This window comes from Siphateles boraxobius, unplaced genomic scaffold (assembly GCF_051911475.1).
Source record: "Siphateles boraxobius isolate OS27281-9 unplaced genomic scaffold, OSU_SipBor_1 26, whole genome shotgun sequence".
NCBI classification, from domain to species: Eukaryota; Metazoa; Chordata; class Actinopteri; order Cypriniformes; family Leuciscidae; genus Siphateles; species Siphateles boraxobius.
This window is the reverse complement of record NW_027508876.1, coordinates 1107957-1127867: the sequence shown is the minus strand read 5'-3', so window position 1 is coordinate 1127867 and position 19911 is coordinate 1107957. Positions and strand designations below refer to the sequence as shown.

At 41.3% G+C, this 19911-nt stretch overlaps 1 protein-coding gene across 2 annotated transcripts in view; it reads left to right on the top strand.

Annotated features, from left to right (window-relative positions):
• The window catches only part of sugct (succinyl-CoA:glutarate-CoA transferase), a 158314-nt gene that overhangs the window by 22133 nt on the left and 116270 nt on the right, over window positions 1–19911 (top strand). For both annotated transcript variants that reach the window (XM_077244130.1, XM_077244131.1), the window contains one exon: window positions 13560–13655. In XM_077244130.1, the coding sequence (XP_077100245.1) occupies window positions 13560–13655 (96 nt within the window). The remainder of the gene's footprint in view (window positions 1–13559; window positions 13656–19911) is intronic.

The window sequence follows — 19911 nt, the reverse complement described above, 5'->3', positions numbered from 1 at the left end:
CGGAAAGTCCTACATGGCAGCTGGTCAGCCAGGCATGGCCGTACATACTATGGCCATCCTCCATGCCTACCAGGCGGACGTCTTGAAGGAGATGGACGAGGGAGATGGAATTACACCGGAAGCTGTCAAAGAGCTTTGTAAGGCCACCGATCTGGCCTTAAGAGCCACCAAGCACACTGCACGCACTAAAAGTCGTTCTATGGCGGGGGCGGTTGCTGCAGAGCGCCACCTATGGCTCAATCTCACAGAGATCCATGACAAAGAGAAGGTTTTCCTCTTGGACGCCCCAGTTTCTCAGTCTGGACTGTTCGGGGAAGCGGTCAACACTGTGGTTGACAAGTTTCGGGCGGCAAAATCCGAGTCAGCTGCCCTCAGGCAGTTTATGCCCAGGAGGGTTAGAGAATCCTCTAACCCCTCCCCGTCTCAACCCAGAGAACGTCCTTCTCATAGGACGGGTTTCACCGCTAGGAGGAGTGACTTGGCTTATCCCCCACCTGCTACGGTTTGGGGAGCCCGCGGTCGCCCATTTCCCCGCCAGCGACCTCATAAGCGTCTTGAGATGAAGCGGTCTAACAAACCCTTCGCTCCAGCCTCCTCGAATCGTTCCTGACCCGCAGGTCAGAAAAAGGAGAGCTTCCCCCAATTTACGGGGTTGGGACAGACCACGCAAGCGTTTCTGCACACCTCTCACTTGCTCTCCTTCTCTAAACCTGTCACTTACGCCACTCAGCGTGTTTCGAAGTGCAGTTCCTACTCAACCTCGTTCAACCCGTCTGGCGCAGGAGGAAGAAGACGCGTCCAGCTTTCTCACCTCGTCTACGACCCGTTTGATACCTGCTGCTCGCATCCTCGAGGAAACTTTCGGTCTTCCTCAGGAGCATACAAACCCTATAATATTAACAAAACAGGCAGTGGTACCTCCCACTACGTGTCAGGACGTCAAGTGCTCTCCTTCACGTTGAACCACGCCACCCCACAGGAGTCAGCGCGTCACCCTAACACAGGTATGTCCTCCGCATTGCAACACTCCACTTCCTCTATCACATTTCTTTCAAGAATGGAGGCGGCTGCCAGGGATATCGCCTTGGATCCTCCGCACGGTTCGGCTCGGCTACACACTTCAGTTCTGTCGCCCGCCCCCTTGCTTCAACGGAATCTTTCCAACTGTAGTCAACAGCGCCTCAGAGCCTTCTGTACTACAGCAGGAGATTTCGTCCTTGCTCCTTTGAGGAGGTTCCTCCGAAGGAAATCGAGCAAGGCTTCTTCAGCCGTTACTTCCTTGTCCCGAAAAAGGGCGGAGGTCTGCAGCCGATATTAGACCTGCGCCGGCTAAATTTCTCCCTTTACAAAGGAAAATTCAAGATGTTGACGCTGAAAGCTATCATATCTCAAATTCGAGCGGGGGACTGGTTCGTGACAGTAGACCTGAAGGATGCATATTTTCGTATTCAGGTCGTACGGTGACACAGGAGTTTCCTCAGATTTGCCTTTGAAGAGAGGGCGTACCAGTACAGGGTCCTCCCCTTTGGTCTCGCTCTAGCGCCGAGAACGTTCACAAAGTGCATTGATGCCGCTCTGGCCCCGTTGCGGCTCCAGGGCATCCGTATACTCAACTACCTGGACGATTGGCTCCTTTTAGCCCACTCCAGGGAATTAGTGACTCACCGCAGGGACATTGTCCTTCGTCACATTCAGTCTCTCGGCCTGAGGTTAAACACAGAAAAGAGTTTTCTTACCCCAGCTCAAAGCAAAGTTTTCTTAGGGGTGCGCCTGGATTCCGTTCTGATGCAGGCCCGTTTGGCTCCTGCCCTGATTTCCAGTCTTTTGACATGTTTGGCTCGCTTCACGCTCTGCCATCGTGTTTCTGTGGGCATGTGCCGCAGGCTTCTGGGTCTCATGGCCGCAGTTTCCCCTGTGCTTCCCCTAGGGTTGCTCCACATGTGACCGTTTCTGTGGTGGATGAAACTCTCAGGTGCCGGTCCACGGGACCGGCTCTTCGCCTTTTGAAGGTGTCGTGCAGTTGCTTCGGCGCCCTTTCAATCTGGCGTGACCCCCTCTTCTTTCGGAAAGGGGTTGGCATGGGTGCAGTTTTCCATCGCCAAACGGTTACAACGGATGCCTCTCTGACCGGCTGGGGTGAGGTTTTCGAGGGCAGGCCAGCATGTGGAATCTGGACTGGAGAGACTCTCTCTTGGCACATAAACAGCTTGGGGCTGAGAGCTGTTTCCCTGGCCCTTCTTCACTTTCTCCCCTTTCTCGAAGGACACCATGTCATTGTCAGAACGGAGAACATGGCGGTAGTGTCTCATATAAACCAGCAGGGGGGATCATGGTTGCGCACCCTGGACAGGCATGCGCGCCAACTTCTCCTGTGGTCTCAGGGCAAGTTCCTTTCACTGAGGGCAGTCCATGTTCCTGGGATCCTGAACCTCGCAGCAGATTTTCTGTCGAGGCAGAAGCTCAGGTCGGGGGAATGGATGTTGAACCGCCAAACAGTAGCACTGATTTGGGAAGTGTTCGGAAAAGCAGAAGTGGGCCTCTTTGCATCACAGGAGTCGTCCCAATGCCCACTTTGGTTCTCCCTGAGCCCCCCAGCGCCATTGGGGATAGATGCATTCGCCCACCCATGGCCGGTGCGGAAACTTTATGCATTCCCGCCTGTCAAGTTGATCCAGGCAGTTCTGTCGAGAGTGAGGGAGAGCGGAGCCTGTCTCCTACTTATAGCCCCATTCTGGCCGTCACAGCCGTGGTTCTTGGAGCTGGTTCCTCTTCTGGAGCCCCCCCCCTGGGAGATTCCGGTCAGGCAGGATCTGCTGTCCCAGCTTCAGGGCAGGATATGGCATCCTCGCCCCGACATTTGGAAGCTATGCGTATGGCCCATCAGAGGCCGCTAGCTCTGGGCTTTGATCTTTCCGTTGACATTCAGGAGACCATTGCGAGTGCGAGAGCCCCTTCCACGAGGAGGTTGTATTCCTCCAAGTGGAGGGTTTTTGAATCGTGGTGTTCGACACACGCTGCGGACCCAGTCAGCTGCCCAGTTGGTTCAGTGCTTCATTGAAGCGGGTGGGGGATTTGCAAGCTCTTTCTGTTAGCAAGACATGTATAGACTTCGCTCCTGGTCTGGTCAGGGTGACTTTGAGACTGAAACCGGGATATGTACCCAAAGTATTGTCCACAGCATTCCGCTCTCAGGTTATTAATCTTCACTCTTTCCATCCTCCTCCTTTTGTTTCTGAGGAGAACAGGAAGCTTAATTTGCTCTGCCCTGTCCGAGCATTGCAGTTATATGTGGATCGCTCTGGCGATTGGAGAAAATCTAACCAGCTCTTGGTATGTTTTGGTGCTGGTCGCCGCGGGCTTGCCGCATCACAGCAGAGAATTTCCCACTGGGTTACAGAGGCTATTTCACTGGCATATGAGGTGCGCGGCCTGCCTTCACCTCTTAGCATCAGGGCACATTCCACCAGAACCGTGTCTTCCTCTCAAGCACTTTTTAGAGTTGCCCTCCTGGAAGACATTTGTGTAGCGGGAGGCTGGTGCTCTCCACACACTTTTGTCAGATTCTACAGTTTGGATCTTGACATGACTCCAGGTTCCCAAGTTTTATCTGCTTGAACCAGTCGTGTGAGTTATCTGGTCTTTGTACTAGTTACGGCAGCGCTTAGCTTGGCGAGTTTGGTATTTCGTTCCCACTGCATCTTAAGCTACGCAGCATTGAGTAAACCTATGAAAGAGAACGTCTCTGGTTACTGGTGTAACCTATGTTCTCTGAATAGGGAACGAGACGCTGTGTTCGCTGCCAAACTCCTTGCCCTGCGACAAGCTTCATTTTTCGGCAGAGAAATCTGAGGAGCAGATGGCGCGCGTGCTAATATAATATGACGACGCAAGAGCGTCAAGGCGGTGCCTGCACCATCAGCCAATGAATTGCCATGATTCTATAAGGGCTTCAGACAATCGGCACACCCAGAGGGCGTTCCCACTGCGTCTTAAGCTACGCAGCGTCTCGTTTCCCTATTGAGAGAACATAGGTTACACCAGTAACCAGAGACGTTACATTTTATGCAGAATGACAAAAGTGTTTCCGCCAGTCAGCTTCTCATTGTGTTTTGAGTAACTTTTGACACAAAATAAAATAAGGGAGGATAACTTGTCATATAATAACTGTTAAGAGTTACTGAAGCAAACATTCATTAGAAGTGTCCACAACTCAAAAGCTCTGTTTATTTGAACTGAACCGCTTCGAGATTTGCAGTATGATATACTGTAACTCCACATTTGAAACCATGTCGGATCACTGAGAATGTGGAGGGATTGAGGAGCTATTATTGTGCCCGTGTTATTTATAAATTGGACACTTACAGTACAGATAAGAAAAAAATCCCTCAATATTAGACTAGGGACAGATTTACTAAACAGGACAAATTAGCGTAAGAGAGCAATCCCATAAAAGCGTCGATGGGAGTCAGTAGAAAGTTATGTGCGTGATCTACTGATGATTGCAAATTAAAGAACACAAACACAACTCGATTATTTCCATAATGATCAACTTAATGAGCTCATCCGCAAAAAAAATAACCATATTCAGGACTTTTCTGCGAAATTTTTTGACTGTGTGTCTTTAGTAAATCCTGACAATAGTTTATTAATGCCAAAAGGGTTTTTGCTGTTTGGCCTCTAATCTTCTAATATCCTCACAAATCATGGTAATGAAACATTACAACATGCTTTGTTTGTTGCAGGGAGGATATCCGTCAGGATTCTTCTTAAATGTGCTCTCTCGGGTGATGCGGGACCTGCCGGAAGTATGCCGGAAATGTGCTGTGTTTGGCTCATGATGAGCCGTAATTACCTGTGACAAATCAGTCTCCAAATGCAGGAAATTCGTTAGCAACTATCCTGAGCCATGGCGTTGAAAGCAGCTGACGGGGAATAATACGACCCACAAAAAGAGATCGTGCTCTTGTTAAAAAAATAATACTAATATATTATAAATATAATACTTGCAATTTACACTAACATTCAAAAGTTTGGAGACAGTAAGATTTCTTAATGTTTTTGAAAGAAACCTTTTATGCTCACAAAGGCTGCATTTATTTTTTAACTAAAAAACACAGTAAAAACTGTAATATTGTGAAAATATAGTAAAATGTAATTTATTCCTGTGATCAAAGCTGAATTTTCAGCATCATTACTCCAGTCTTCAGTGTCACATGATCCTTCAGAAATCATGCTAATATGCTGATTTGCTGTTTAAGAAACATTTATTATTATAATTCTGCTTCATATTCTTGTGGAAACTGTGATACTTTTTTTCAGGATTTTTTGATACATAGAAAATTCAAAAGAACAGCATTTATTTTAAATGGATATCTTTCGTAACAAATTTCTTTACTGCCACTTTTGATCATTTTAATGGGTCCTTGCTGCATTATTGAATTTTTTTAAATGATAAATTCTTACTTACCCCAATCTTTTGAACATCAGTGTATGTGGGGGAAGAAAATGTTAGAATACCAGCTATTTTTGAATGGTGGTCAATAGAAAAAGATGCTTTTTAGAACCCAAAATGTAGTTAATGCGTCTGACTACCAAAAGGGTCTGGTTAACTTGGATGGTGTTAAGCTAACAATATGATATGCATAACATTACAGTACATAACACAATACAATTGGGTAAAATAATCTACTTTAATTAGATTAAACTTTTTATCTTTACACATCGGTATTGCATCAATTGTAATTGTCATTTTTTTACTGAGCTTGTCACAAAGAATACATGCAATGCAGTTTTAGATCCTGACCAAAAGAAGGTATTTTCAAAGGCCTTAAAGTACTGACTACGTAGGCAGCTGTGTTTTGGAACAGAGCCTTGGACTCTGTATAAACCTTGCAAATGAATAGAGGGTTCAGAATCAGGCATCTGAGTTAAATCTGTTGTCCTGCTCTGGCCTTGTGAAGAGCTGTATTTAAAGTCGATCACCTCGTCCCATAGATTTCCGGAAAGATAATAGAAGATCCACAACACGTCCAACTCTTGTTTTGGACATGATACCGCAAAACCTTTGTGCAGGGCTAACAAGTTAGAGCGCTCGTCCCCTGAATGATACCAGCTTGAACGAAGGATGTGGTTTCCAGAAATGGTTCCAATAATCCGATTGTTTGTGATTGTCTGTTGTGGTTCAAGTACATTCTCTCTTGGAACTTTTTTTTTCTTACCCCTAATACTTTTTTAATTGCTTCCAATTTCAGGAGAACGAAGTCCAGGCTCTGCTCGATGACTGTGCTTGATTTTGTGTAGGATTTCTTCATGTAAATCAGATTCGGAGTGGCTGGTAGGAATTTATGGGATGCTTATGTCTTATCTTTGGGCTGAAGGGATGACGGGTCACGGTTGTGGCGGTAGACCCTAAGCTGGCAGAAATAAATGTGTTCTGCCTCTTTCCGAACATTCCTTACTGATCGCCTTGTGGTCGCAGTAATCTAACCCTTCAGCAAATTTAAAGGTTCTCTGAAATAGCAAAAGCACTGAGGGCATTAGATAACCACACCACAGTTTCCTTTAACTGCCTCAATAAGATGCAAACATTGGTATTTCTGGGCAGCATTTTGTGTCCTGGGAAAACCTTAAGTTGTTTGTAAATCATTATTCTTGAACTCAATTATATAATGTCTCTATACCTGTGTTTGATACCATGAAGCACTTTTTGACTGTTGGCATACTACAGTACGACTGGGTTGACAATATCGATTTCTCGATTTTGGTGAGCCGATATGGATTCTTAAATCTCAAAATCAATATTTTAGTCTTTGCTGTTTTCAGTGAATGCATGAACAAAACTTAACCAAATATTATTTGCAGCACGGCTGCCATCCAATAATCGGAATACGCTTTGTGGTTACTTTTGATATGAACCCTAGTCTCACCTTTCAAACCATGTCAGTTATTACTACGAAATTGAAATAAATACCTATTTGTTGCTCTTTACTGTGGAGTGGTAGATCGCTGCAGCGCCTCAGTTCAAGCGGCATGTAAACGATCATCTCTTTGCTTTACTACTAGTTACAGCACAAAAAAACATGAATGGTCAAGGTCAAAGTTTATTTATATAGCAACTTTTAACACCACAAATGTTGAGCAAAGTGCTTCACAAGTAAAGCAAAAATACACACATAGTAAAACAGAACATGTCAAAAATTTAAACCAAAAACCTAAAAAATGAAAACAGAAAATTTATAATAAGCAAAAGATAGTCATAACCTGGAACATCACAATAACTGCAACCCCATATCATTTATTCATTTAATTTCCCACTTCCATAATCTTTCTGTCCTTCTACATTTTTTCCTTAAAGCTCTAATGTCTTTGTTTAGCCAGGGTTGATTATTTCGTTTGTTTTTTTGCTTAGAGAGGGGCAACTGCATTTACCATTTCAGTACAAGAAGCATTGAAGTTTATAACCATATCCCGAACATCCATGTCTTGTGATGCCAAATTGGTATAACCAGCTCCCGAAGCTAAAAACAAATCCTTAAAATTGGTAACAGTAGATGAATTTAAGGGGCGAGCAAGAAAAGTAGATGGCTGGTATACAGAGCTGCAAAAAAATAGAGAACTAACCGTCAAACACAACAGGCCAATGATCAGAAAAACCAGTGTCACTTTCATAAATGTCTTTGATGGAGAAACCTGAGGATAACACAAGATCTAGTGTATGGCCTAACTTATGTGTTGGGCCAGATACTGATTGCCTGGGTTAAAAGAGTCGATAAGCTGTACAAACTCTTTTACATGAGGCTTTGAAGGACAACAAAGATGTATATTGAAATCACCAACAATTAAAATGTTTTCACTTCTTGTGACTTTATCAGGTAAAAATTCTGAGAGGTCTCTTAAATAGTCACTTTTAGAGTTTGGTGGTCTATATATCATTGCAATGAGCAGAGAACATGAGGATTCGACTTTGCATTAGGCCGTGTGTCCATCAAGGCGTTTTTTCACGCAGCTGGCGTATAATTCCAATTGTTTTCAATGGGAGCGCTGCGTTTTTTAAACTCCATGAGCGTAACGAGGCGCTGAGCGTGTATTTAACGCTCATACGCTGAACGCCCGGCATTTTTTACTGGTCGCCGAGAGTTGAAAAATGTTCAACTTTGGTTAAAACGCAGCGCTCATCACTGTCACTTTTTACCCAACCGTCCAATCACAGTGGAGGAGGGGCGGGACAAATACCACACCGACCAACCGTCACAACATTCTTTCCTTACAACGACGTCAACCAGCAGAGCTAACCGTATTCTGTATCATAGCAATGAAGTGTCTCAACTGAAAAAACACAGCGCTGCCAAAACGCTCTCAAGCGCCCATAGCTAGGCGTTTTCAGCAGAGCGCATAGCGTTTTCAGCTGGCTAAAAACGCTTTAGTGGACACACGGCCTAACATAGCCTCAAAACTGTCATAACTATCTACTGATAAAAGCCTACACTTAAAAATGTTTTTATAATTAACAGCAATCCCACCACCCTTCCTTGACTCTCTAGGGCAGCTGAAAAAGCCACAGTTCATGGGAAGAAGTTCTGAAAAGGGGCTTAGATCGTTTTTCAGTGAGCCAAGTTTCGGTAATAAACATGAAATCCAGATTATTTTATTTAAAAAAAGTTGTTTAGTAAAAATGTTTTGTTCACTGAACTGCGCCGATCTGTGACCCAGTACTATTACTCAAAGCAGGACTTCGTATCATACAGGGATAATCGTCCAAGATTTACTGGAGAAAAAACACAACCGGAGAGCAGCGGCATAACTCACAGCGTGCACAACTGCGGAAAAACATCAATAAAACAGCTAGTAAACAAATGAATCTAATCGCAAGCTTGTGAATTGAAATTGAGTGGTGAAATTGGTCAATAGCTATCCTTAAATGTACTTAGACAGTACGTCTACCATATTGGCATTGACCTTTGACCTGTATGTTTCATAAATAACCATGAGCAACAACTTGCTTGTAGCTCTTAGAAAGAGCTGCCCAACTTGTGGTTCTCCTTCCTTTTTTTATCTGTTTGCTCATCTCCTTTGGCCTTATGCAATAACTAAGCTAATTGCACACTTCAGAACCTCAGCAGATGCGATACATCATAATTTTCATAAAATCTGTAGCAGGGAAATGTGCACATTCAGACTTTTCCTTCTGGAATGCATTTTTGTACTTTGAGTTTGCTACTGATAAAAAAATCAAAAAAAAATCAACAAGGCTTTTTTGCCGCCCTTAATAAGTTCGATTCTACGACTGTCAATCGTAAAGTAAACCGCTGTTTGTTGAAAAGTCAAATTGCCAACATAAAGACAGAAATGTGAAACGGAGACTTTAGAACTCATAAAAATATTTGTATTAACAATAAATTACATATGAGAATGTTTTATAGGAAAATATTTTAAATACAGTTTTTTTTTTTTAACTACGACGTACTTTTTTATCTAATGAAACAGTGCCTGGGTAGAGTAAGGTAACAGAAGTATCGACGATTATGCTGGGTATGTCTTTGGTTTTAGTTTTGAGTGAAACAGCTTGAAAAGTTTTCACATTTTCTTAGATGTTGTGCCAAGAACAAGTCCCGAAGCCCAGGAGAGAAGACTGAGATGCGCTTTAGTTCATTCTATTGTGTTTTAATTGGAAAATATCTGGCTAGAAGAACATGTGTGTAGCAGATTTGGAGAACAGTGATATTCAGCGACCTCTTGCTGCCCTGTGAACGTTTATCACAGGTTAAATTAAAGATCTGGTGAATACTTCACACGTGGTGCTATGAGTGTAACAACATGCTACTTGGCATTTTTGCCTTTGATATTTTACCAACACATTCGTGTTCTTGGCTCTATCTTTCTGTTGCGTAGAAGTGTTGTATAGAGCGTTGACTGCTCTTGAGTTTGTAGGGCAGCAGAAGTCTGAGATCAGTCCCTGTAACGCAAGTCAGTTCACTCAGAGGATCCAGGCAGGAAGGTTGTGCACTTTACATAATATATTTATATTTAGTTTACTTATAATAATTGTGTTTTTTGACTTGAAATGTGTTTTTTTTGTCTCAACTTAACAGTACAAAATCCTAACATGTTGTCTAAACAAACCATTTATGTTAAGTAAAAAAATCTTACATCCAGAGTGTGGCAGTATTGCGACGCCAACTGCCATTTTGCCCTAAATTAATTTGATTGTTGTAAAATTTAAGTTTACTTAATCCGTTTGTGTTGGATTACATGAATGATTTGTGTTGCATTAACTGAAACTGGGCGGTGCTTGTTTGTTCCCAGCGTGCTTTGCATATGGTTGAATTAAGAGAGAATAAATGTTCAAATTAAGTGTTATTTTATATTTTTTTGGAGAAAATGGGAAGACTTGATAGTGTGTAATTGTGTTTAATGTTCAATTACATTGGAATTATTAGAACCATTTAAATTACAGTGGGTTACCATTGTGGAGAAGAGTGGAGCATTTTGTATGGCTGTGGACTGATTTAATTATGCTTTGGTTGAAGAAGAATGTAAATCTTAGCATTTAAGATGCTAATATGTGCTACTGCTAGCAAATAGCTAACTATAGTCTGTCAATTGAATTATGTGTCACTAATATAAATGAAATATTAATGGATGAATGAACATAAAAAATACCTGAATCATGTCAGGAAGCCTTTAAAAATTAATTTTGAGACTACTTTAATTGGGTCGCTTAAAATGACTTAATTCCATGATGTTGAAGTTACATGAACAAATAATGTTTGTTTAACGTAACCCAGTTATGTGGAACCTGTTGACATAAAAAAGTCAGAGGAAATATGGAAAATTAGGAAAAAACAAACCTGGTCAAAATTGTCAAAAAATAAAATAGAAGAGCACCAATAACTTGACAGCTTAATTTATACTATACATACAATACATTTATGCACATACATATCAGGTAACACATTCATTAATAAAGCAATTGGGAGTGTTGTTAGTGTTCACTAAAACTAACACTTGCAATTGTTTTCACAAGAGAAATAAAGCTAAAATAGATAAAAAATGTTTGTTAAAAACTAAAAAATAACAAAGTAAAATAGTAAAAGGTTTAGGCTGATGAGGTAATAAAATGACGAAACTTCAAATTTAAACTAATAACTAATAAAAATAACAAACCGTGTAGATTACTAAAACTTTAAAAATTAATAAAATAAGAACATAAAAATCTTAATATATTAATAAATACTATATAAGTATATACATAATGTGTTAAAAAATAAATAACACTGTATACCCACCTTGTGAATTGCTGTCAAAACAGAATATTTTAAAAAAGGGGGAAATCAAATAAATGAGAATTCATATAACAGTTGTGAGTAAAACAATAAGCAAAAAATACAGTATTAATTTATCTAGTATATACCTGGGGTTGACACGATGCAATGCGAGCTTATGTTTGGTTGTTTATGTTGAAAAATCTTTTCTTTTCTTAATATCTTTTTTAATCTTAAAAAAATAAAAGGTGGTGCACAAAGAGGCGGGCGGAAGGAAAGATGGATGTGTGTGTGTGTGTATATATATATATATATATATTACGCTTTACAATCATATCAGGGATCTCTCGTCCACCACCAGTGTGCAGCATCCACAGTACAACAGCACCAGTGCACACACACACACACACACACACACACACACACACACACACACACACACACACACACACACACACACACACACACACACACACACACACACACACACACACACACACACACACACACACACACACACACACACAGGGAGAGAGAGGGATTATTTAGAGGCCATCATTTATAAGTGCCAATGGGGGAATTTGGCGAGGACATCGAGGTTACACCCCTACTCTTTGCAAGCAACCAAGCAGATTTTATTTATATAGTACTTTTACAAACAAATCAATGCAGTTCAAAATGATTTACAGGCACAAAAAAACAATAGATACAATAGATAGTAGACCCAGTAAAATACAGGAATGCCAAAAAAGTTTATAAGGATTAACTAAGGCATAAAATAACTAAAAATTAGGAAAACATGAAATATATAAAAAGCATTATAAGATATTACAGGCAGGCGAGACTAAAGAAATATGTTTTTAATTTAGACTTAAAACTATTCATATTTTCAGCATGTCTTACTTCCTCTGTATGGTTATTGGAGAGGCGGGGAGATTAGCGGATAAAAGCAGCAAGCATCACCAACTACTTTGTGGGAATATTAAAAGAAGATAATCCGCGGATCTGAGAGTCCTTACAGGTTCATATACTGGTGTTAGAAGAAATGCCATTGCGTTTTTCAATACCACAGAGAGTCAGGACCTTATCTGAAGGACGGTGCTGGTTACAGTGTAGGGTCCCCATCACTGTACTGGGGCGTTAGGACACACACACACGCACACACGCACACGCACACACGTACACACGCACACGCACACGCACGCACACACGCACACACACACGCACCACAGGCTGGCCTCAATAACACCTGGTTTTCCCAGGTCTCCTATCCAGTTCCTGACCAGACTCAACCCTGCTTCAGGCAACCAGTCCTGGGCTACAGGGTGATGGCACGAATGAAGTGTCTATGTGCACGTTATAATTCGATATATTCTTAATAATTACAATGATTTCTCAAGAAAAACACCTGATTTTTAAACACAAGTTTTTGTTTATCTTATGAGATGCACTTAATCCAAGTGGATTGTTCGCATTACACATTTCCATTTAGTCTCTGGTTCAGTCCAGGACCTAATAAATGAGCTTACTTTACATTTTTACAGTATATCTGTTTTATTAACATTTCAAAACTGTCCCAAGCCAAACATTCACAGCATTGTGTTACCTGATTTAAGATGTGATTTAGTGTTGACCTAATAAATGATTTTTATATGCTTGCATATGGACAAAAATGAGATCGCTTCCTGCAGTTTAAACACTGAAACCAATGTTTTGCTAAACAAACGCCTCAGTGTAAGACGTCATGGAAATAAACTTGCTGGAAGTGATGAATGTGTTGAGCTGAAGGTGTGCAGCAGGACAGTCCGGCCGCTCTGGAGCCGCACAACTATTGTGTCCAGACTGTTAAATCATCACCGACATGCTTTGATCTGACAAAATATGCCACCTCCCTTAACATTCTCAGCGTCCTCTCAGTACATTGTTATACATCGCAAAATATTGTCTCAGCTGCATTGCTTCTGATCTGATGTCACATGGGCATCGTAAAAAAGCCAACACCTTTTTTGTAACGGCTTTTATTCAAACGTTGCAACCAAGATGATTGCTGAATCTGAAATGTTATATGATTTTTTTTTAATGTTTGTTTGGTTTTAGTCCATCTCTTAAAGTTTTTGTTGGTTAGTTTTCCAGAATAACAAACAGTGGATTCCAGGAACGTTTTACGTCACGGCTACATGAACTGCTGTGTCACAAAAACAGAACAAAAAGCTCCGAACAGCAGGTTATAATGAGCTTACTGACAGTTCTCAAGATTTACAACTTTATTTTCTTGTTTCTCCTTCAATATGTCTACAGGTTGCTTGTCTAACTCACATCGCTGCCAACTACCTCAACGCTGGTTTAGAGGCCAGGCGATGGGGAACTGCCCATGGGAGCATTGTCCCTTATCAGGTACCTTTAACAATTTCCAAATATACTACCATTTATATCATAAGCTTAAAGTTTTAATCCTTTTGTGTATTCTTTGTATATCTCAATGGCAAATGTTGAAAGATTAAAAATGGAGTCATTTAATTTTAAATTTAATTCAAAGAGCATCTATTGTGTGTGTTTTTTTTTTACCTTTTCAGCTTTCTTTATTGTATAATGTTGCTGTTTGAATATGAAAAAAGGTTTACAAAGTTACAAAACACAAAGGGACTTGTTAATATTATTATTGCGCACTGTTTCCTGAAACTCCCTGAAACGCCTCCATTGTAGTCTTGAGTTTTCTTCTGGGAACAAACACGTCACAATATTCTTATTTAAATAATTCCTGACCAAGGCATACACAAAATGAAGGGACGAGGCCTGGTTGAGTTAGTTAGTAGTCTGTTGAAAACATAACTCACAGTTCTGTTAAGGGACGGGACATTTCCCAAACACGCTCGAAGCGCTTGACCAATCACAACACACTGGTGCAGCCGACCAATCAGAGCAGAGTGTGCTTTTCAGGAGGAGGGGCTTCATAGAGACAGGAACTAAACAGAGCGTTACTGACAGACTGGGAAGAGACGAGCTGCAACAATAGCCCTATTCGGATGGGACTAGTTTCCCAGGCGGACAATACAGTAATTTGTGTTTCAGACGTACTTTTGAAGTCTGTGTTTTTCTCACAAATCCTCAGAAAAAATTTCAGCACAAATTACCTACTGCTTTTCGGCAACCTCAACGGTCCTGTGAGAAAACTAATCCCGGCCAATGTCTGTGACTGCCGATACTGTATTATACTAACGCGTCTCCTCGTGTGTTTTTTGACCTACCTGAGCTACCGTTCACACACCAATCTTCTGCATGCTTTCATTTCATTTCATTTCAACAGGGATGAGATTTAAAGAAAAAAATGAATAATAAAATGAATATATAGAGCTAAATCGCAGTAATGGCGAAGAATATTAATTATTTTAATATCAGTTTTAATATATCGGGTAGGATACGTCTCTACTCACTTATGTGGGTGTATTATAAACAGCCACTTCTATAAACTTATTTGAAATCACAGACGCCTGGTGATGAGAATTTCTGGTGATAAGAATTGTAACCCAAACTACGTTTGGAAAACTAGTCCCGTCTGAATAGGGCTAATGTGTGTTTTTTTGAACATTCAAGCATGAAAACCTATTCTAGTAGAGCCCAAAAACAAAACCAAGACATACAAGGGCATAACATTGCCTCTTTAATTTAATTTTCAAGTAAAAAAAGACAATTTTGATCACTTTTTCTCAGACCCTTATTGCTTATTTATCATTGTCATTTGTTTGCTCGGATGAGTCAATACATGGTAATGAAGCCACAATGCAGCGTTTCTGTTTGTTATGCCTGTGTCTGTTCGAGTGTTATATTTGTTACCACTCCTCTGCTGAGTAATGATGTTTTAGAAAGGACTGACCAGTGCATGCAAACATTTGTTTGACCGGTGGATACGTTTGACCAGTGCAAACAAACATACAAACCTTTGTTTGTTTTTGACAATTATTCATGGGGAGGATTTTTTGTTTGTTGATAATTTGATTGAATTTTTGTCAGATGACGACATCTCTGGTATTGATTGTGTTCGTTCTGCCAGATTGAACTTTATCTGCTTTTGGAGGAAAACAGACTCACTTTATTTTACAATGTTCATTTTACTGTTTGTTTACCCATATGATTAATACAAATGAACTGCATTTACTTAATGTGTAATTATTTTCTGGAGCTGCTTGTACTCATGTGGCGATTGTTGTTGTTAGTATTAGGCTCATTTGAGATGCCAAGCGCCTCAGCTTTAAAGCATATGAGGTTAGGTACATACAGTCAGGAGAGGAGTGAAGAAAAGAGCTGTCAATTCGGGAAACTCCCACGTCTCGTAGTAGACCAGCAATCTATGGAAGCAAAGAAAATATTACATTCATGCTCTCAGTGTCAGTGAAGTGGATTATTTTTGAAATATTGCTGCTTGCACATGAACAAGTAACCCAATTTATCTGTTTTTTTTCTCCTTCTATTTTTAGTTTAATAAAAACATGATCACATATTCTATATGAGATTATGCTGTCAGGAGTGTTCACACATTAATGTCATACACATAAAAATTTTTTTTTTATATATATATATATATATATACACATTGATAATAATATAAGCGCTAATGGACATGAGCTGACATGTCAGTAGGTCGTTTCCAGTCATGCTGAGAGTGACTTTGACTCTGAATCTGAAAGCTTCAGCCTCACTGAGAGAAATTTTGCTATATGTCAGACTGAGCATAATGTTCGATCCACACAGTCTAATGACAAATCATTAGTATGTTATGATTTGGTGAATTGTTTGTATATTCTTACAGTCATTTGTATGTCGTTCAATGATCTGCCCCATGAGGGTTAAAGGACAATTCCGGCCAAAAATGAACCTAGGGCTAAATAACACATGGGTACCGAGTCGACCCTTCTCTGGGATGCGTTTTCATGATAATCGAATGTACCCAGTTTTAGCTCGAACCACAGATGAGCTTATAACGCTAGTATATAGGGCATAGAATAAGTAAAAATAAAAATCAGCTAACACCACTAACAAGGCTCAAAATAGCCCCACACTAACACGGTAACATAATGAGGGTCTCTACCTGCAAACCGAAGCATTGAGAACTCTGTAAGTGTACAGACAGTTTAATAAGGAGATACTTTATAAAGACAGTTCACTTCACGTATACAAGCAGGAGCCACCTTTGGAAAACAGTCTCGACCAGTCGAACCACGAACGCCGTGTTTCGTGCTGGTCGATAGTCACAGTTCAGCTCACGTAGCACGGCGTTCGTGGTTCGAAGTGATTAGTGATTTTTATTTTTACATATTCGATGCCCTGTACACTAGCGTTATAAGCTAATCTGTGGTTAAACTAAAACTAACGTTAAAACTGGGTACATTCGATTATCATGAAAACGCATCCCAGAGAACGGTTGACTCGGTACCCATGTGTTATTTAGCCCTAGGTTCATTTTTGGCCGGAATTGTCCTTTAAGTTTAGGGATGGACCTTCACTGTGAAGTTTTACCTACAAACCACATGTTTTCATAAGAATCCAATTGTACATATTTTTTTACATAATTTCTTGTACAATACTTACGAATCGTCATGAACAGGGTTGGTTGGCATTTCTAACCGCTATGCACCTGTTGGTGATCTGTGTTTCAGTTCTGCTTATCTTAACCTATGACTGTAGTACGTGTTACTGTATTTTAGTACTAAATTATTGTTTCATATTCATTTTCTCCACAGGGATTACATTACAAACTTGATTTGAAGCTATTTGAAACATTGCTTTGTTTATAATTTTGCTTCAACCCAAAGACAAAGATACTAGACTTGTTTGAGGAAATGAACTACTCATGCCATAAAGCATTTCACATTTTGTAATTGATGTAAGATATACAACTATTGAATAATCATTCATTATAAAAACAAAAATATTGCAAAACAATCAGACATGTACAACTTTATATACACTGCCATTCAAAAGTTTTTTTTTTAACTAATACATTTATTCAGCAAGGACATGAAGAAAATATGAAGCAGCACAACTTTGATAATAATCATAAATGTTTCTTGAGCAGCAAATCATCATAATGATTTCTGAAGGATCATGTGACTCTGAAGACTGGAGTAATGATGCTGAAAATTCAGCTTTGAACACAGGAAAAAATTGCATTTCATAATATATAAAAATAGAAAACAGTTATTTTAAACTGCAATAATAATTATTATTTTATTACTGTATTTTTGATCTAATAACTGCAGCCTTGGTGAGCAGAAGAGACTTCTCAAAAACATCTTACCGACCCCAAACTTTTGAATGCGTCATTTAGTTGTTTACTCATTTGTTTGCTGGCGTGATGGTCATTTCCGTGGCTCTGATTGATGGATCCTCGTGTCAATATTATGGGTAGTGTAGTTCTTCAAAATGAGTTTGGCTATTTTATTTATATATTTTTGTTTCTTTTTAATCACACTGACATGTGGCATCTATACAGCACAGTCACGGCAATAAAACTACCACAACATCACCAAATCAAACATGACTCTACAGGAATAAAGTCTTGTGGTCATAATATTAAAGAACAAAAATCAGTTGGTCACAACAGTTTACATGTTGGTTAAGACCAAAGACGGTTCTTAAATGATTCTTTTGTTGTAATTCACAACAATTCAGTTATTTTCACTTAGGTTTAACGAGCTACAGCCTTTCATGTTCTGACAGCTGTCCCGGGATAAACATCAGACCCCGTTTTCACGCCACTCGCACCCAGCAGACGTTCATATCGCATCATATAGCACGTATGAAACAGGAAGACTGAAGACAGCTTCTGAATTAGTTGCCGGCTCTGGTCGGCAGATGTTCACAGTGTGACGTACAATGTCCTCCGTTTGATTTTTCTCATTTTTATTGACGAGGGGCGACCAGTGGAACGTCTTGAACGGCTAGGGTGTAGTTTCGTCCGCAGCAGGACACTAAGAACGGTCTTTTCTCAGAAAGTCCTTAAGGCACTATTGGCCAAACACATGGACCTCCGCTCATTGAAGAAACATTTATCTTCCAGCTATCCTTCTACCAAGCGACCTCGCTGTTTAACGGGGGACGTCTTATTTCTTAATTTTTCTAGCTGCCGCGCGGCCTGAAAGTTAAAAGGTTGGTTACGCTTCAGCTCTCTCGCTTCTATCTTGAACGCCGGTTGTAGAACAGCACGAGAAAAGAAGCAAAGGTGTGTGGTGAAATGCAAGATTTACGAGGAACCAGGGCCTATCTTGTTTTAATTACCTTGTCGGTTTCAAAAGAACTCCTAATCGCTCCCATATTTGTGTTGAAGTGCTGAATGTTTGGCCTGTTCGCTGCTCAGAGGACTATAAAGTACTAGAGTTGAGTTGTGTAACACGGCCTCTATAAGTGCAGTTGGATTTATTATACTGGGTGAATGTCAAGGAATGACTGCACTGATGTTTGTGAACGATTATGTGATGAGCACAACGTCAAGATCACATTGTCAAGATTTGTACATTATTCGAAGTGTGGTAAGAGTCATTTTTTATCAAAATATAGAATATTACAATATAGAACATTGACGAATATACTGAAGACAAAAGACAATGTGAAACGATTTGTGAAAGTGCCTGAAAAAGGTCCTTCATCTCATACTTCACAAACTTTACTGTCATTCATTCATACATTCAAAACAAGCTGTGGCGAACAGGACGGCCGAGGGATGTGAGAGAACGGCGCGAGGCCGGTTGTGCGATTGATAATGAGCAACACCTGTGAGCACACCGGTCTCGCATCTCTCACGGAGGAGCGCAAGCATAAAGGAGGAGCGACGACGTTGATGATCGAGAGAGGAACAGGCCTGTATTTTAGTTGAGTTTTGTTTTTTTGTATTTGTGTTTTATTTTAGCCAGCAGTCGTCCGCGAGGGGCTGCTGGCCGTTTTGTTTATTTTGGGTAAGCCAGCAGTCGTCCGCGAGGGGCTGCTGGCGGTATTTTAGTTTGGTTTGTTTTATTTTAATAAAGTTTATTTGAATGTTCGCCGGTTCCCGCCTCCTTCTCCCCTGAACATTGCTACACTGGTGCCGAAACCCGGGAAGAGGGAGGAACGCACTGTCAGAGAGTCCTCGCCGCTGTGGGGAATCCGCGGTGCCATCGAGCATGGTGCGCGAGTCGCCGCCGCTCGCCGTGGGCCAGAGCCTGCTGCCATCCTCCGACCGAGGGGAGGAGCAGGGAGCGGGGGACTCGTGGCCATGGACGCTCGAGGCGGTGCGCTGGAGTGAGTTGCCGGTGGTAGGGTCGAGCTCGCTGCCGGCTGCCTGGGTATTGGAGGGGCGGCTGCCATCCGGGAGGGAGAGGAGGAGTCGCCGCCGCTCGCCGTGGGCCGGAGCCTGCGCCGTCCACCAGCCAAGCAGGGAGCGGGGGACTCCTGCCGTCTGCCCAAGGCACCCGAGGAGCCGTCGCCGTCCACCAGGCGGCGGAGGAGCGTCGAGTCGTCCACCGAGGGCTACCCAGCGTCACCGCCAGGCACCGCGGAGGAGATCGCCCAGCTGGTGGGGGACCAGATGGCAGCGCGTTGTGGGAACCGGACAAATTTTTAATTTTTTTTTCCTCTCTCCCCTCTCTCGATCTGTCGCTCCTCATGCTTCCGTCTCCATTTC